This window comes from Temnothorax nylanderi, unplaced genomic scaffold (assembly GCF_030848795.1).
Source record: "Temnothorax nylanderi isolate EJ_2023f unplaced genomic scaffold, tnyl_v1.0 TNYL_tig0041_pilon, whole genome shotgun sequence".
Lineage (NCBI taxonomy): Eukaryota > Metazoa > Arthropoda > Insecta > Hymenoptera > Formicidae > Temnothorax > Temnothorax nylanderi.
The window spans coordinates 47,457-65,234 of NW_027249103.1; the positions used below are offsets into that span (position 1 = coordinate 47,457).

Genomic DNA, 17,778 nt, shown 5'->3' on the forward strand with positions numbered 1-17,778 from the left:
CTATTTTGTTCTTATTTAATTATCTGCAATTAAATAATTTTGTTACCCAAGCACGTTTACTTTTGGTTATTTTTGTGCGCTGTGTTTTACATTCGGCATTGTCGACTTGCTCATTGTCAATAGCTGCTAAACGTACGTGTGAGAGAGAGAGAGAGAGAGAGAGAAAGAGCAAGACGTATTCCGAAATTTATTTCAGAAAGTGGACAGCAGCTACGTGTCATTACGCTTCATACGCGATAAGTACAACAGTATTACACACGTGACAAATTCTGTGCAAATAGACCGCCAATCGTGTCTTCTTTAATTCGTGTGTATTAAAGCGCGATAAGACGTTGATACAAAGCATAGCATGTTCGTTCGCAGATTCAGTCGATCTGTCGACGGCGACCGATACGCATCACGCGTTTTGTTTGATTTCGCGATAACAGATCGAACGCATAATTAGCGTATCTCATCGCATCTTTTGGATAAACAAGGACTTCTCGTGAAAGGCGACGCTTCTAGAATTCTTTTTTTTTTCTAATCGGCAAAAGTATAAATTAGTTCGAATATAGATTAATGCGCGAAGTCGAGAAACAATTTCAGAAAAATTGAAATTTGCTGCGTGCGTTAATTCGGCGTTAAATCTCCGACGCGACGTGGTGTGTCACAAGGGCGAGAGCCCTTGAAGCTGCAATTAACGTCGCCGTTTGCAAGTGATTTGATATTACATAACATGATCGAACGCGAAAAGTAAAAAAAAATAATTGGCGCAGTGTGTGCTTCTTAGAGGAGATCTACCCATCTTGGGAAGAAAACGTGGCTGGGACTCCTGTCTTGAGTTCCGAGCGAGCAGGTCTATGCCGCGATCTTTCAAGAAAGATGTCAACGACACCTTTAAGAATAGGTATATATAACTCTTGTTAGGGATTTTTCCACCGATGATTTGTCATTGCTCTCCGCATCAATATGCTTTAACACGTTATCAGTGCGAATAATGATGCATTGTGGAAATAATGCGCATAAATGCGTAGAGGCAGTTGGCGATGCGCATAAATACTCAATGCGTCGATCTGTTGATTTTCTGATGCACTTTGAACGACGGATACTTTTTATTTGCATTTTGCAGAAGTGCCTTATAACGGTACTCTTTTTTTTTAAGTGAAAATGTGCAAGCACACGTGTTTCTTTTTTTAATTAAAAAAATATTTACATGTTCTTCGTTTAATTAAAAAATACAAACAGACAAAATGCTGGAATACTCTCTATAATTATAAAATAAAACAATGAAGATTTTTGGGAATATTGTGTAGTGTTTTTTTTCCAATGATTTTTGTACACGAATTTTTGCAGTGCACGTTTCGTTCAATAATCATTAGCCGCACTGTGTAGCAATGAGAGAAAACATTGCCTTTAAAAAGGCATCACATTGACTCTATAATCGCGCATTCTTCTTTAATGTAGTTCATTTAATCGTAATAGTATAGATGCGTGTGTGCCATGCCGCCCTCGCGGGACAGATTGGTTTTATTTTTAAGTTTCACAACTTGGCTGGCCACTGTAATTTTAGCAGCACGTGTTCTACGCACGGATGAATCCTTCTTTCCACAAACACAATGCGCATAACGCGATATAAGCCAGCAATAAGACTATATTTCTATAAATTTATTTTGAGATAAAACGGGAACGCGTGCGACTATGTAGTCTAAAAAGAAATTTGGCGTAACTTTTTACAATAGTATAAATTCATCATAGCAGAAAGTTCAAAGACAGATTAATTACTATTAAAATTACCTCATGTCCATATATTAATATAAAATTTATATGATAAACATGGATTGCCGTTTTAATTAGTCAATATTATATATAAAACATGGAGCTTCCATAAATCGCATAGTTCTCGATAATGAAAGGAATCTTTCATCCCAAACCGTTTAATTTTCACGATGCTTTATTTGCCCAAGCCGTCTGAGTAAATAATGATCTTCCTATCCGACAACGCCGTTCCGTAAAAGAAAAGAGTTATCAATGCGATATGTGATAAGTTATCGTAGAGAGCATCATTCCGTAGATCGGGTCATCGTTTCGTTGAAGCATAAAGGTGAGACTGATGACCTCTTGATCATCAAATCTGCCATCGTACGAGATTCTCGAATCGCGACGTCCGTTCGCGTTCTCCCACGAGTTCACGAAGTCACTGCGTGTAATCTGCGTTGCTCCTATTTACATACGTTTTCCTTTAAATAAAGTTTGCTGTAGCGGGTTCTCAGACTTTCTAATAATTTACCCGCTATTACGAAATGTTATAAACAAATCGTGCAACGCGTGCCGCGCAACGACAACGGAATGTTAACGTTTTTAACTAATTAATATATACGTACGAATTGCTTTTTTCCATCGATGTATAAAATGTGTAATTGTTTTTCGTGAATATATAAAATGTTATTTTTATATTTAAAGAAACATGAAGAAAGAGAAACCGCAAAATATCCGATATAATTACTTCGTGTTTGCGAGAAACATGCTCGTCTTTAACGCGTAGAAATTCGAAAGTCGTCCTCGCTCTAACTGGGTTTTGCTAGATAAGATTGTATAGAATTATCGAATAATGTGTCATTAATGTGTAGACAGCGTTTTATTACGTGTTTTATTAGTGTTGTGCGATAAGGTGATTTTGAATTCAAAAATCTGTGTGTTGAAGTATAATAAGATACACGGGATTCCATAAAACAGAGCCTGCACTTTAGCGCTAGCACGATTTTAGCAAAGCTGTGGAAGACTCACGGAAATTTCCAATGCTTTTTAAACGCACGTACATTTGCAGGCGAGGACACGTATCTTGTGACCTGTCGTTGCAGATAATAAACGATAAGGAACTATATCTCCTACATATGCTGCATTCCATATCGAGACAATTGATACGTTTAATTAGGTCTATTAATTTTTTAGTCTATTATCAGACTCGACATATCGAGTCAATAAGTGCTCTAGTTACAGAAAACGACAGGTGTACAATATTTTTATATCTTTGCAAGTCTATCTCTGTAACATTTATCATTTTTCACGTTTAGTTTCGTACGTAAAACTTTTTGCAAGGAAAAAGACAACTTTGAAAATACCGCATTTCTAGCACTTTTAAAAATAGTTTTTGAAGTTTTTCAATATTTCTCGAATAATTTAAAGAGGCTGAATTAACCTAAATATACATACATAAACAAAAGTAGCAAAGAATTGAAAGGAAAGTAATCAGTTACCTATTTACCTATATCTTTAAATCAGTTATCAAATAGATCTCTGATGTTATCGATGCGAGAAATAAAATTGAAGACTACTGTGGACTCATTTCTCAGATTGATTAAACTTTCAGAAAGTTAAGATATGTTTATACGTTTTATATTGGCGATATTTTTTGCAGAGGATGGTATTCGCCCACGAGATTGGCAACCGCGAAGATCGAGTTATAAAGTACCTTTAAGATTGATGCGATTATGTTTGCTGGGACTGCTTTTGCCGTTCCTATTCATTGTTGGGCCGCTGTATCTGCGATACCGCGTGTACTCCGAGCAGCTATATGCTTTAGCAATATCGGACCAGAGACTGGTCGATAGCAAAGTATCTACCGTTTGGTGCCAAGTAAGGCATGTTTTGCTATTAATATCTTATTTCTTCCTTGCTCTTCTTTTTTAAAATTTCTAAAAACTTTATTAAAACTCTGTAAAATTTTTAAATCTCAAAATTATATAATAAAGATGTAATTTATATTATTCTGTGATTTTGCTCCAATTATTATATGTTTTATTATTACAAATTAAATCTAATTCTTATCCTTCTACAATCATGTTATAAAAATTACGTTCTCAATGTATGCGACTGCGATTAAATAAATATTTTTATTTCACAAATAGTTTTTTACAAATTATATATACTTTTCTTCTTTTTTCTTTCTAAGAAGTGTCCAGACAGCAAAACGCCTGTCATATTTACAAAATATGAAACTCGTAAACTCGTGACGAGCGTTTGCGTAAATAACATGTAGTGCTGCGTCCGCAAATGCTTAGTAGTAGTATTGTGTCAAGCAACGGTTCATTCAATATTCGTTACCTTTTTCCAGACACAGTTTACGCGCAGAGGTTCCATTGATATAATACAGTTTACATATTATTGAAGAAAACAATTTACACATCTTAGCTGCAAACAGTTTGCAGCATCAATTTACAGATCTTTATTGTAAAGTACTATAAATATGAATCCTATAGACGGCGGCTACAATTCATGTTTACGCAATGTTTATGGCGACAATACATAAATTGTTTTCAGCCACACGTTTGCATGACTTTGCACACTCACGTTTTGCTATCTGGATTAAAACTGAACTGATAAATAATCAAATCAATGGTAAATTATTGTTAATGGTAAATTATTGTCTGTAGAGCCAAGTGATCAAAGTTAACGCCACGTTCAACGCGTACCTGATGAGTAACGAGCCAGTAGTTGAAAAAGAAGCGGTGCCCGTTTCAATGACGAGACACCTTGTCATGGAAGACGATATGAAGGAGTATTGGGGATTTTATCTTCTGCAAGGCAGTAGCGTCACTGTTTCAGCTTGTGTAAGGTAGAATTATAGAAATGGGGGCTCTTTTTATCACGCAAATCTCCAAAGGAAGAGAAAATTTGTTTTACCTATATACGCAATAAATATTGCTTATATACGTAATTCCCCCATTTCTTAACTGAAGTTTATTTTAATTCGCTCAAAATAATGTTGTACTTTAATTCTACCATTACTAAGATACGAATGCTCCACTATTTTCAGATGGCCAGGTGCTTCTTTAACAATAATCCGTGGCTTCAAGAATCTGCACGAGTGCGCATTTATCGGAGATGACAGCAGCGAGGAACTCGAGGAGCTCGTTGAAGTCGCTAAGGAAGAAGGTCTTCTTGATATGAAGAGCACTACGGAGGTGTATTATCTTTTCTCTCAAAAATAGATTCTTTTTTTTCTAAAGATGTATAAAACACTTTTATTTATGCCATAATTTTCATTACAGACATCACGTCATAGTAATGTGCCGGACAAAATGAGACGAGCAGATCAGAACATACATTTTTATCACGAAGACAAAGCTCTTCGTTTGAATATTTCTGAATCGTCTAAATATCAGCCGGGCAGTCACGAGTTGGATGCTGAAACGATGCGGAATATACTTACCCAGCTTTTGGCCAAGACCGATTATACAAAGAAGAAGAAAAAGAACCCGCATCATCATTACGAAGCGGTCTTCAGAGATATCACTAATATCGATAAACCAGTGACAACTTATCCTGGAAACTTACAACAAGATCAGCTTCGCGAAAAGTCAATAAACAATCTTGAGTCCAACAATAAAAATGTATCAGAAAATAGTACAAAGTGCGTTATTTTCCTTATTAATACTTCTGACTAATAACTTAATGACTATGTTTAATAAATATTATGGTACTTTTCTCTTTTAATAAAAAAATTTGAAAATTAATATTAAACATGTTATTAATTAAATCTAACTTTGTAAATTGTAAACAAGTCTTATTTATATCTAATTGATTTCCTTTTCCTAACTTTTTTCTTTGCGATTGAAAATTGTGAACTCAATTGTTTCAGATCCACGCTATTGTCTTCGAAAATACCAATTTCTGTCCAAGAAAAGCAATACAACCACAAAGAATCTAAGATCCAACAGACTGCCGCGTCTTCTCCTAAGCTCCATCCGAGTTCTACAGTATCCAGCAAGCAAACGGAGTCTAGTACGGCACGAGAAATCGTGAAAGAGCAAGAAGAGTCGACAACTAAACAGGCAAACTTTGAGGAGGTGTTTCAAGATGTCCTACGAAAAATCAATTCCTTAGGTGACCGTGGTAAACAAATGTTGCACAGATTGATGGATACGATTGACGCGGAAGCCGGCGCCAAAGGCGCTGCGTTGAAGCAATTGGTAAACGACACGATGAACGACAAGAAATTGTCGAGCGAAGCTAAACAGAGAAGAAGAAGAGATTTAATCCTTTCATCGCCGCTTTATGAGGAACTAACACAGGAGGACGAAGATGGTGACGCAGCGTTAGAAGAGGTGAAAGTTTTTTTCCGTTGTATTTCTTATGTTTTATTAGCGCATAAAGTGCCGTAAAGTATAAACTGATTTTTTAAATTATAATTACTCTGTAATACACTTTTAAGCTTCAGATACTTCTATGCTTATCATTAAAAACATTGTTTATTGTTTATTGTTTATTGGGAAGTTTAACTAACTTCCCAATTTAAAATTGACTAAAGAGTATCCATATTCAAATTTAATGCACGAGAATATTAATACACAAAGTAACATTGGGAACTTTCTAGCAAGTGACACAAACGTCGTTCCATCTTTCTTTTTTGGCGATGAGTAACAAAACGACACTTGTGTCGACTTGTGTTGCTTGCTGGAAAGCTCCCACTGACTTTATTACTGATAATATACTGTTCTTTATTAAAAAGACGGATTGTAATTCACCGCGTATTGTCATAATGAGTAGAAAGATACGTTCCAGTTAAATTTGTGGAATTAGAAATTAGGATGCAAATAGTTCCTGCTCAAATCAAGTGGATCTTTCCGTCGGGCGTTTGCAAGATTGTTTATCAGCAGATACAGTATAAACCATATAATAATGTTTGATCAATCTTACTGCCTTTATGGATGTGTGGAACATGTCGTTGTTTGCAAAGTGTGAATATGATTCACACTTACTTGTCATTTGAAATTTGTTTATAGCCTTAATTGAGTTTAGTAAAATGTATATTTTATTGTTTATTGAAGAAAATAATTTTGCATGCGGATAACTATAAAGAATACACTTTTGAAAGGATTGCCATGTTCAATTCAACAATAAGAATACGAAGAGAATGTAAATTTATAATATCTCTTTCTCAGGATATGTTGCATCCAGATGGTATTGCAGAAGATCGAGGTACCGTAAATGAAACAACCTTGAACGATAGAAGTAACTCCGAGTTCTGGAGCTCATTTAGCAGTTCCGAAGAACGACTGTTGGAATGCAAAGGTCTTATCCTAAATTTACCTTTGACACCGCATCGTTTTTGTACGCCCAAACATGAAAGTCATCATTCTACGGCTTCCTTCGCCAATACGGTAACATATAGGTAGGTAAACAAATTATTGTTTGCGTTAATTTTCTCTTTATAAATAAGAATGTATTTATTCGATTGTTAATTCAGTTTTCTTGATCGCTCTTAATTATCGGTCTTAATTAAGGCTTTATGAATCATTTTCCAACAATCTAAATCAAATAAATACTTTTTTCCAAAATGTAGGCACAACTATTTTTATGTTAATTGTATATATAATACATATTTTTATGATATATTTTGTTATTATTTGATTGTAGAGTACCTCTAAATGGATATTATTTCTTTGTGTTTAATTCGGAAAACGAGGTTCAACCTAATTACGTGAGGGTGAAATTTGATCTTTTAAAGACCGTCTACAATACTTCGAATCCCGTGCACTCATGTAAAAACAGCACGAAAGAGTGCTCGTTACCGTTTCAGTTATTCAGCAACGAGAGAACAGTGTTAGAACTGCCATTAAGTGGTAATGATTCGCAATGGAATGAGGAATATATTGGGGTGTCTGTATGCGAACCACGAACGATGGTTTACACCATTTGTGTTATCATGGTGCCTTTGCTGATCCTTTGTTTCGCTTTTCAGTAGCAGATTGCGTTATCAACAGTATTTATATACATAACACACATTTCTATTGACCATGATTGATAACGTTATTGCACCAAAGCCTTTGAAAAAGGAAGGATGATGATAATGATAATAACAATTCGGTACTTTTTATTAATTGATCGAATTGATAAACGAAATACTAATATTGCCTTTACTTGTTGTGGTAAAGATAAAAGAAAGAAAAGTTTCACCAACGAATATATATTATGTTTAAAGGTAAAATACCAAAAAATATTATACGTCTTAATGGTAAAAGAATGACTATTTTCTGTGAGAAATGTGGATAATAAAATTGTGCAGATGCAATTAAATAGTGATTTTCTAATTTCTTGAAAATTTTTTTTATTTTTTAAACTAAAATTTTCAATGTCAAAATATTATTTCTTTACTGACATAAGCTTACAAAATTTTTTAATAATTAACGCTATATTTTCACTATTTTTATCCGTACATGGATATAAGTTGAGAGAAATCCTTCCTTAATCTAGATAAATAACATACAAATGTATTTTTAATTTATCAACTAATTGCCTATTTGTAAAACTTGGCTCGATCTAGTTACCTATGTAACATTTCACGGAAAAAATGGTTTTGCTGAATTATTTAAAAATTTAGTTAAAAACAAATGTAAAAATAATTATATTGAACGCTCGTCAGAATGTTAAAATTTATACAGCATTATCATTATCGTTGAGCGTTCTACATAATTATTTTGATGATCTGATATAATTATTTTCAAACCTGTATCTAGCCTAATTTTTATATACTTTAGCAAAACCGTTCTTTCCGTATATAAATTCTTCGTGAACATGCTGTGATTGTGCTTTTTTGCAAACTCATATACAGATTTTCATTCAATATTACTATTATATAATATGTATTTATAGTAAAACTATAGTTTTTAAAGATGTGCGGGTTTCTGGAATCAGTTATTTGATGACAGAAATAATTAATGTAGTCATGACATGCCTGATTAATTTTACGTATTCGGAAATCTATAGAATTATCCGAGCTTATCGAATAATTGGGCTCATTTAGTAATTGACTTATTAAACATATGGATATGACTCAAATCGTATTTGCAAATACTCGCATATCTTAGAAATTTTATAGTATTTTGCGGAGTCATAAAATTATTAAATTCTGCTGTAAACATAGGCGATTGTACAAAGTCATTTTTAAACTGGCGAAAGAAGCTGTGATCGAAATCCAACGGTTCTGCGATTTAATTGACAAATCGCTGAATTATACGTATCAAAGGCTGATTGTGTGAGAGTTTTAGATCGCAGTTTTATCGCGAGATACTACGATTAGAAGAGACGAAGCTCCAATTGTGAAGAGTAGATTTAAAAATTAATACTTTTATTAGAGCTACTTGATCTATATATAAGTACCGAGATTACACATTTGCTTCATAATCGCTGCTGGCTGTTACAAATACTCTAGATTACTTGCGATTCATACGCGTACTTCGTGATACAAGGTCGTGATACGTTGAGTGAGATAATGTCGCATCTGATACGGTACAACTTCGACCATGAAGTTAATTGTTAAGGCTAATGGACGATACAATTAAATTGTAATACATTGTCGGACAATAGAATTAATTGTTGAATTATGTAAATAAAATGATCCATTAAATTGTATTTAAGTATCAAACTTATCTTATCAATCCTGATGTATCCAGAAGCCGATAAGTGACAACGGTATATGGAAGACAGTTATAAATATATTTATACGTACGTTACAATGCTAAAATTACTCACTGATATTAAGTATTGGATTTATGTAAACATATTTACATGATTAATTTTAAAGTATCTCATTCTTTTCGAGGATGAAATGTTATGCCATAAATATTCGTTTTATGCATCTTACCTCGCATCAATTATCTCTCAAAATAATTTTCTCCCATTTTGACTTTATCCTGATTCATGGTGTGCAGATGTAACTCACGACGACGTAACGTGGTCGCGTAACTCTCAACGCGGGGAGTTAATATTCGTTCCAAATGTCTTACGTATACGCGCGTTTCGATGATCGATATGTCAGCGGGCGCGAGTGCCACACGTGGAAAACAAACACTAATAATGGGATTAGCGTGGGGCGGCTGGTTGACGGCGATAACGAAAATTGATTTCACCCTTCGCGTCCCCCCGCGGCCACCCCACGAGCACGGGGATGCTCCATTCGAGCGCGTTGACGTTCATGGGACGCTGCGCAAAACCGGCGACACGCCTCTCTCCCACCGACACACCCCGGTGAGACCCCAATACCCACACGTGCCCGATAGAACACCGGTTTAACCCATTCAAGAAGTGATTTAACTCCGTTAACGGAAATCAATTGCACTCTCGCATATCGCCAAACAAAAGTTACAAGAGGGATGCCGGATAGTTGTAAAATTGCGGCATGAATCTATGAAAATAATTGTTCAGGCGAGAATCTTATATTTCAAAAATAAAGAAGACATAAAAAAAGATCTGAAGCGGATATCTAGCGAATTTACGAAAAAAAAGTTTTTTGAACATTTCAACGACGCGGACGGCTCAGATTTCTGCGTTGCCTGAAATGCGATTTTGTATAATTTATATAATTACGAAAATTATGAAAACAATTTGTGAATTATTTCAACAAAAATATGCGCATTGATGCGTCAGAGGCGAGTGGTAATTTGAAGATTAATTCTTGAATAATTCTTGTAACAGCGATCAAAGCAATGAGACGTTAGAAAGGTAGAACTTAAAAGAAAATAATGAAGCTGTTCCTGTGCAAAATTATTTTATGACTATTTCGGTTCAATTTAAATACAGTTCTAAATTTCATTACGTTTCGTTATTGTTGTGGTACTTGCATCGATCGTTGAAAAAGAGTAAATATTTTTTATTCAACGGCAATCCAATATTTAGCTATTGCAACAAGGAGACAATATTCTAAGATGGCTATCTAACGGTGACACTTATATACAAGTGAAAGTGCCGCTGAGATTTCGAGCAGAACGCTATTGAAACGAGGAGATGGAGGCTGCGCGAGTGTTCGCCGCTGATAAGAGATGCCCCGCCCTGCAGCCCTCTCGCGGCAGTCACCCTCCCGGGTCCTCTCGCGATCGTAGAATTGCAGGGTCAAGTTGTTGGAGGGCTCTCGGCAACGGCATGAGATATTAATCTCAGGGGATTAAACGGACAAATCGACGGAAGATTAATTTTTAAGGTGCCGTAAAGTGGAAAGGATTACCTCGACGCTTAATTAACAGTTACGCTACGTCGTTCTGTAATTAATCTTCTTAATTTTTTACGGGTCCTGCCGTGTTTCGACTATGCGCGAACGAATCTGGAAATATAAATACGCTGGAGAATTGCAGAGTTGTCGGAATATTTATAATCGTTGCAATATCGATGTATTGTGAACGAACGTATTTGTAATCCACGATTCCGCGATATCGCTAAATTTATAACACGTTTATTACGGATATAAATCTTCCGACTGGATCCTGATGTCGACATTAATGATTCCCCGGATTTTTATCTGAAAATCGGTACCGCACCAAAGACCGCGATAAGAGTCACGTGAGTCAATCTCATGCGGCGATATTAATACCTTATTCTTATTCATTGGCACGCGCAAATTGGCCGCGAGTTGCCAGGCCTGTGGGAAACCGCTACAAAGTATCCCCTATGAAATTCTATGGGGCACCCGGGGCGCCCTTTGTCGATTTTTGTAACGAGAGTTTCTTTTTGGGACTGGCCATTTTTCACATTTTTCTCTATGTATGTAATAGTCGCGTGTAAAAAGAATAATATTGCATTTCACGTACGCGATTATTGTATAGAAAAAAATTATATTGCACTTAAATTGATTCTAGCTAAATACAATAAACAACGTGTTAAAGAAACATAACAGAAAATATAGCGTCAAGTAATCAGTCGAGCAATTTTACAAAAAAATCTTATTACAAAATAAGAAAATAATATCGTATTTGTGCACTAAAATAATTACAGCTATATATAACTGGTGGTAAATAAAAATATATATGTATATACATAATTGGTAGTAAATAAAAATTAACAAAATATTCTTGGAAAGAGTAACGATACTTAATTACTATACGGTGTAAAATTAATTAAAAAAAAATAATAATAATAGAAGTTGCATAGTTACATTATGATGAGACGTAAGATGAAATGGATGGCGCATTCATGAAGATTTTTCCCAAACAATCAACTTTCGATTAGCCGGGTCCCCACGATTCGATGGGCATAAAAAAACGAAAGCCCTGCTTAGTATACATTAAGGGTGAGAGAGCGGCGCTGCCCCCCCCGTCGTCAAGTGGCCACCAGCTACGGGTTGTTTTATTGTGACACCTCGGGAGGGTGCTACAGATTTTCCAGTAGGATGCGTCGGGGTGTCATCGTCGGAGCCTGATTATATGATATCGTTCTTGATGCTCATTCGAGCGTCATTACGAGCCAATCTGCGTGGGACCTGGTCTGATTTTGGGTAAGCGCGGTGTGCGAGGACTATCTGCAGAAAATCAATTGCACATAACTACTATTTATCAATTTTAAGTTATAAAAATGCATCTTTTTTTCCCTGACTAATATATTTTAAATGAATAAATATGTTTTAACGTTTATCTGTAAGAAAAAGTCAGTAATTCAGATGCGACGATAATTTTGAGGAATTTCACGATGGACAACTAGTTAAACATAAATTATTCAAGTAGTAAATTACTTATAATTAATGGTCAGTGTTATATTTATGATATCAAAATTAAAAATGACAATTGACAACCGTAATTATTAAATGCTTTAAAAATAAAATATCTCAAGATGTGTTAAGAATAAATGCTAATAATTGAATAATTTGAAATCAAATGTGGCAATTCGAGAGACGTGTTATTCGTTCTTCGAACATTTCGAACGTGTTTTCCTAAAAAAAAAGATTATTCATTCATTTTATCACGAGTAATGAAAAGTTGTTGTGTTCGCAACGATAATAGCTGGATAACAGTAGCGATAAGATAGTCCGCGAAACTTGACACGTATTATTCTTGTAGGAAGCATCTTTGAAACACGTGGCAATGAGTCGAAGCAGGAAGAGGGTGGAGATAGATTTGTTCGCAATATACATATGCAAACATAAACACTTGTGCCCAAGATAACAAAAAGAAAACATTACAGCCGTCTCTACTCCACGCCTGCATTGCATCGAAACATATAAATTTGTAAAGAATTAGATCGCAATGTGTGACGATTGCGCGTTAATATCATTAATGTTAACACCTATTCCATTATTACTTTAAGGATATATTGTACATTTGCTATTTTTACAAATACAGAATTTGCAATAATTCTCAGCTTTTGAAAATATCACTAAAAATCCAAGTGTGCAGTAATGTATTGAGTAGAAAATGTTTGCATTTTTTTCATTTTATTGCAGTATAAATTATTTAACAATTATAGAAAAACATTGGCGTTCTTTGAACATTTTTAAATATATATTAGTTGATTCTAAAAATGTCAGATCCTTTCAAATATATTGTAACCTTAATCTCGGAATAAACGGCTTACAAAGGGCACGTGCGTTACCCTCGGTTACCTACGCGTGTCCCGTCGTATAGCGGATCACTTTTTTTATATCGCCAACTGACCCATAATGTATAAATATAAAAGTTGCCTGCAATGTAATACAAATATTAAGAAATTAATTTTTTTATCGCTATTATCGTTATCAATAAAACAATTATAATTTTAATTATAAAGTAATTTTAAAGTTATATATATAAAAGTTAATTTTAAAGTATCTCAATTATCCCTTTTTAATGGATGAGGTCGATGTAAGTTTATACAAAGAGCCCCTGAATTTCTTAATTTCTTAAGTTGATCTCCATATATCTAGCAAAGCTTGGAAAGTAAAAGTGGCGTTAGCATACGTCGCGTCTGTGTCGCAAGATCTTTCGAACGACGATATTATGCAGACTGTGAGAATCGATGCACGGTGAGGCAGAAGTAGTCGCGTTTTTCGTTGAATGTATGAAGATGTGATCCGCGAGAAGCGTCGATACAGGGATGCTGGATGGGACGGACCTGACACCAGCTCCACCCATAAGCCTGCGCTCCGCCCTCGTGAAATTCATTTACCCAGAGGGTTACCCCGGACCCGGACTCGCGACTAGTTAGATCGACTCTTTCGACATCGGTGTTACTCTCCATCACGATGTGAACTGGATCGTTCCCAAAGTCATTTGTTCCCTAAGTCAATCTGTCTTTCAATCTTGCGGCTCTGTCGGACGCAGAACCTTTTTTTCTCGCGCAACATGGTGAGTTTTGACCACTTCACGCGCGTGTGTGTGATTATGTTAAAATTCTGTGTTATTCTTCAACCCTTTCGATATGTGAACCTCGCGACGTGCTTGTACCGTGCGCAAATTCTATACGTTCGCGAAAATATAAATCTGAAGCGATGATTTATTGTAGACGGTTCAGACCTCCCTCATTCACGATTCGTATAATGTGAAGAATTTTAGTTGAACTTACAATCGTTTTAATCTTTAAAAGAGAAATCTGAAATTGTAAAAATGTAGCAAATATGTGTGTTATTCATCATGACGGAATGGACAATATTGTGTGTCTTGTGGGATTAATAAATAATATGTGATCTAGTGTGGTATTTTTAAAATAAATTTTAAAAGAGTTATTATTATGCGGTCTATTAGCATCTTGCCGGTAATAAAGAATAGTTAAAATGCAATTGACGCAATGATGAATAACATTTTTAGACTTAAAAAAATCTGTTGACTGATGGGGAATCAATTATCCATATATCAAAGATCAATTTTTTAATACCGAACGAGTATGAAATTCAACTGAAGAGTGTGACATATTATAACTGAGAGAAGACGTAAATATGTAGACGGAAACGCTTCCTTTTTCGTATAAATAAAACTGATATGTACAAAGCGAGTATATACATGACTAATGTTTATATACAGAAAAATCCAGTGGCATATATACATTATATCTGTCGAATGTCAGGGACAGCTGAGGAGAGCCTAGTATCAACTTCCCGTCGGCACTATATTAATGACTAATTATATACTAGAACTAGATTGCTGACATTCCTAACTGACTCATTTTATTGTCATTGAATTGTTATTTGATTCCGCTTGTGATTTCGATAACAATTAATCACGGTATAGCGAATCAGTAATAAATTAATAAGATAGATTTAGATAATTTCAACGAGTTTCAAAGTTGTAGACACAAAACAACGGTTTCTATATTTATTCGTGAGAATTGGAACGCGACGATTGACGTTGACAAATGGTAGCAAAATTTTTTGCGCCTATGCTCGTCGTACTTGTTCACGATTCTTATCAATCGTTGCAGCCGATGTTAACGTATAGTGGGTGCGGTGTAGGAGCTGCGGAGGCCGAAAATGGTTCCCCAGCGGGATCGTTACTGTCCGGCGAAGGAGAGCTCGCGGAGGAAGCCGGCGATTCGCCTGGAACATCGAGGGACACCGAGGAGGAAGCCACGTTTTCCGACGAGTTTTATTCCCACGACACAGACGAGGAGGAAGAACAAAGCAAAAGACGGCGGGACCGTTCCAGCTCCGTGAGTGAAATTTAAAATCGCTCTCCTGTGTTCAGTTACATCCTTAAAGATTTCAATTGTCGTTAAATATAACAAATTATTTTATATGGTATTCCAAATCTAGCTAGTCTTATCTAGAATCCAAATAATGATTTAAAAATTAGCATCAATTTAATGAAATTCACGATAATCTCGTAGCTGGATGGCATCTCATCTTCTGGCAGTGGTCATTTGGGATCGCCCACGCCTCGCATAGGTAACTTGGGAGTTAGAAAATTATTCACCAACAGCCGGGAACGATGGAGGCAGCAGAACGTGAGCGGCGCCTTCGCCGAACTTCGCAAATTAGTACCGACTCATCCACCTGACAAGAAGTTGTCGAAAAATGAGATTTTAAGGATGTCAATAAGGTAATTCTCTCTAAGTTACAAGAACACATCTTCTAATCCTATCTAGATCTAATCTTTCTAGAGAATTTACTTTCAAATAATAAGAAAACGCAAGGCATTTTCCTTATCGTACAAACAATTAACAAGAATAATATATCAAAAAAAGATTTGTTTATAAACGTATTTCTATCAATAATAAAATAAAAAGTATAAAATAAATATGCCTCTATTTATAATTTAATAGAGATATGTAATCATACAATATTTAATAGAAATTTTTAAGTGGTAGTAACAAGAATAATAAAATAATTGATCGTCTAATATTTAAAATTGAAGTAATAACAAATCTGCGTAGGTACATAAGGTTGCTAAGCAATGTTCTGGAATGGCAAAAGAGTCAAGACCGTAATGGGGTGCAGCAGCACGACGTGCGCATCAAATGCGAGTCGCATTTGAACAATCAAAACTCGACTACGTATCACGTGAAGCCAGCAGTAGCGACAGTAGCGTTCCTGAAGCAGGAGAAGCTGAGTAACGAAAATTCTCACGTCTTTCGTGTTAATTATGCCACGCAGAGGCATAGTTCGCACACGTGTGACAAGAACAGCAGCAATTTGCTGATGATCGCTCCTAGCGGACTCAATGCAGCTATTTCCGCTGGAAAACGCTGCGTCACACCTTCCATCGTCGTTACTCAAGGCAACTTCCACAGGTGGATTACGTCAAATTAACCCGTAATTCTGTAAAAGAATAGGCGAATTAGAAAAAAATTGATACGCACCCGATTCGTAAAGTTTGTGAATTCCTAAGCTCTTTAGTTCGTCGATCGATTGTTAAGTTACTTTTTTTCTTCTTTAATAGAGTAACATATAGCATATTATTTATTATTTACTTTCATTTATTTATTATTAATTTCTATATTTATTTCAAATATATTATCTAAACTAAGATATAGGTTTTTCTCTTAGGCCAGTATAAATAGCCAATCAAAGTCTAATTTTAAACCTTATTCAGATTTTTTCAGATAAAAGTTAACATTTAATTAAATAAAACTGTAAGTTTCTTAGAAGTGTCCTGCAAAAGATTCTTCATTTATTCACTTAATAATGACTTACAAAACAGGTTTTATGATTTTTAAGATTTGCAAATTCGAGAGTATATATTTTTGTCAGAATCAATTTCCCCCTTCAAAATTTTTTTATAATAGAAAAAAATATATAATTTGTACTGGTCTAAATACAATCTATATATAGATATTTTTAAAAATAAGTAATTTTGTGTTTTATTAAGCATTGTTTTGTTGTTTTTAACAAAATTATTAATATATTAATACTCTTAATTCTATGTTTCTCACAGCAACAGCAACGGAAATGTTATACGTTCTCCATCGAGCGGACGGTCCTCAAGTTTCCCGAAATCACCGCAAGTCTCATCGAACGCTAACATAGTACCTAATGGTTCCTCTTCATCCTTGACGGGTAACGCTCCAGTTGCAAACGGAATAGGATCGAGCGGCTCGAATTGTGCCCAAAAAAGATTTAAGATCGAACGAGAAGAAGAAGACCAGACATCGAGAGACTGTAGAGCTCCGCCACCGCCTGTTCATAATGTCCCGGTCAGAAAAAGGGTCAAAGTCGCCTTTATAAAGGATTCAAGCTCAGGATTTCGTGGCGATTTGTGTGGTGCAGATCGCAAATGAAATATTAAACGAGAGATGCCTGCTCGTGAAAGAATCGACTGTCGCGATAATTTTACTTTAAGTGCATACACGTATAAATATTTCTTTCATGCTGTATTTGACAATAATTGGTGTCATACGATATATTACGAGATATTAACTAAATAATATTTTAGATCTTTCACATGAGCTTATACCCCGAGTTAATATATCAAAGCTTTCAATTACTTTCAATTACTCAAATACCAAAGATACTTTTCTATTCGCGCTAAATTATTATATTATTGTATATAATTATTTAATTTTGTAATTCATTCGAATATTGATTTAATAAAAAATTTTTCTTGTTGTAAAAAAAATAATTTCTTCCTA

General features: G+C 35.1%; 3 protein-coding genes across 8 annotated transcripts; 2 read left to right on the forward strand and 1 right to left on the reverse strand.

The window, feature by feature from the left end:
• The first annotated feature begins 352 nt into the window (after positions 1–352).
• Positions 353–9,390, forward strand: LOC139771516 (uncharacterized). Of its 4 annotated transcripts, none has more exons than XM_071704332.1 (8): positions 353–886; positions 3,395–3,612; positions 4,410–4,591; positions 4,793–4,940; positions 5,028–5,389; positions 5,618–6,083; positions 6,921–7,150; positions 7,396–9,390. In XM_071704332.1, the coding sequence occupies exons 1-8, from the start codon at positions 862–864 to the stop codon at positions 7,721–7,723; spliced, it is 1,959 nt and encodes a 652-aa protein (XP_071560433.1). In that variant the 5' UTR covers positions 353–861; the 3' UTR covers positions 7,724–9,390. The 4 variants fall into 4 exon arrangements, with proteins under 4 accessions (XP_071560433.1, XP_071560432.1, XP_071560434.1 ...); XM_071704331.1 differs by lacking the exon at positions 353–886 and adding an exon at positions 1,913–2,080; XM_071704333.1 differs by lacking the exon at positions 353–886 and adding an exon at positions 2,298–2,381.
• A 2,428-nt stretch (positions 9,391–11,818) lies between these two features.
• On the forward strand, positions 11,819–17,754 carry Hlh3b (Helix loop helix protein 3B). Of its 3 annotated transcripts, none has more exons than XM_071704342.1 (5): positions 11,819–12,241; positions 15,133–15,360; positions 15,538–15,749; positions 16,084–16,440; positions 17,085–17,754. In XM_071704342.1, exons 2-5 carry the CDS (start codon positions 15,136–15,138, stop codon positions 17,425–17,427), a joined length of 1,137 nt encoding a protein of 378 aa, XP_071560443.1. In that variant the 5' UTR covers positions 11,819–12,241; positions 15,133–15,135; the 3' UTR covers positions 17,428–17,754. The 3 variants fall into 3 exon arrangements, with proteins under 3 accessions (XP_071560443.1, XP_071560441.1, XP_071560442.1); XM_071704340.1 differs by lacking the exon at positions 11,819–12,241 and adding an exon at positions 13,793–14,063; XM_071704341.1 differs by lacking the exon at positions 11,819–12,241 and adding an exon at positions 14,917–15,069.
• On the reverse strand, positions 12,276–13,880 carry LOC139771506 (uncharacterized). The gene is made up of 2 exons (XM_071704315.1): positions 13,677–13,880; positions 12,276–12,906 (listed from the first exon to the last, which is right to left on the reverse strand). Exons 1-2 carry the CDS (start codon positions 13,878–13,880, stop codon positions 12,703–12,705), a joined length of 408 nt encoding a protein of 135 aa, XP_071560416.1. The 3' UTR covers positions 12,276–12,702.
• Positions 17,755–17,778: the final 24 nt, after the last annotated feature.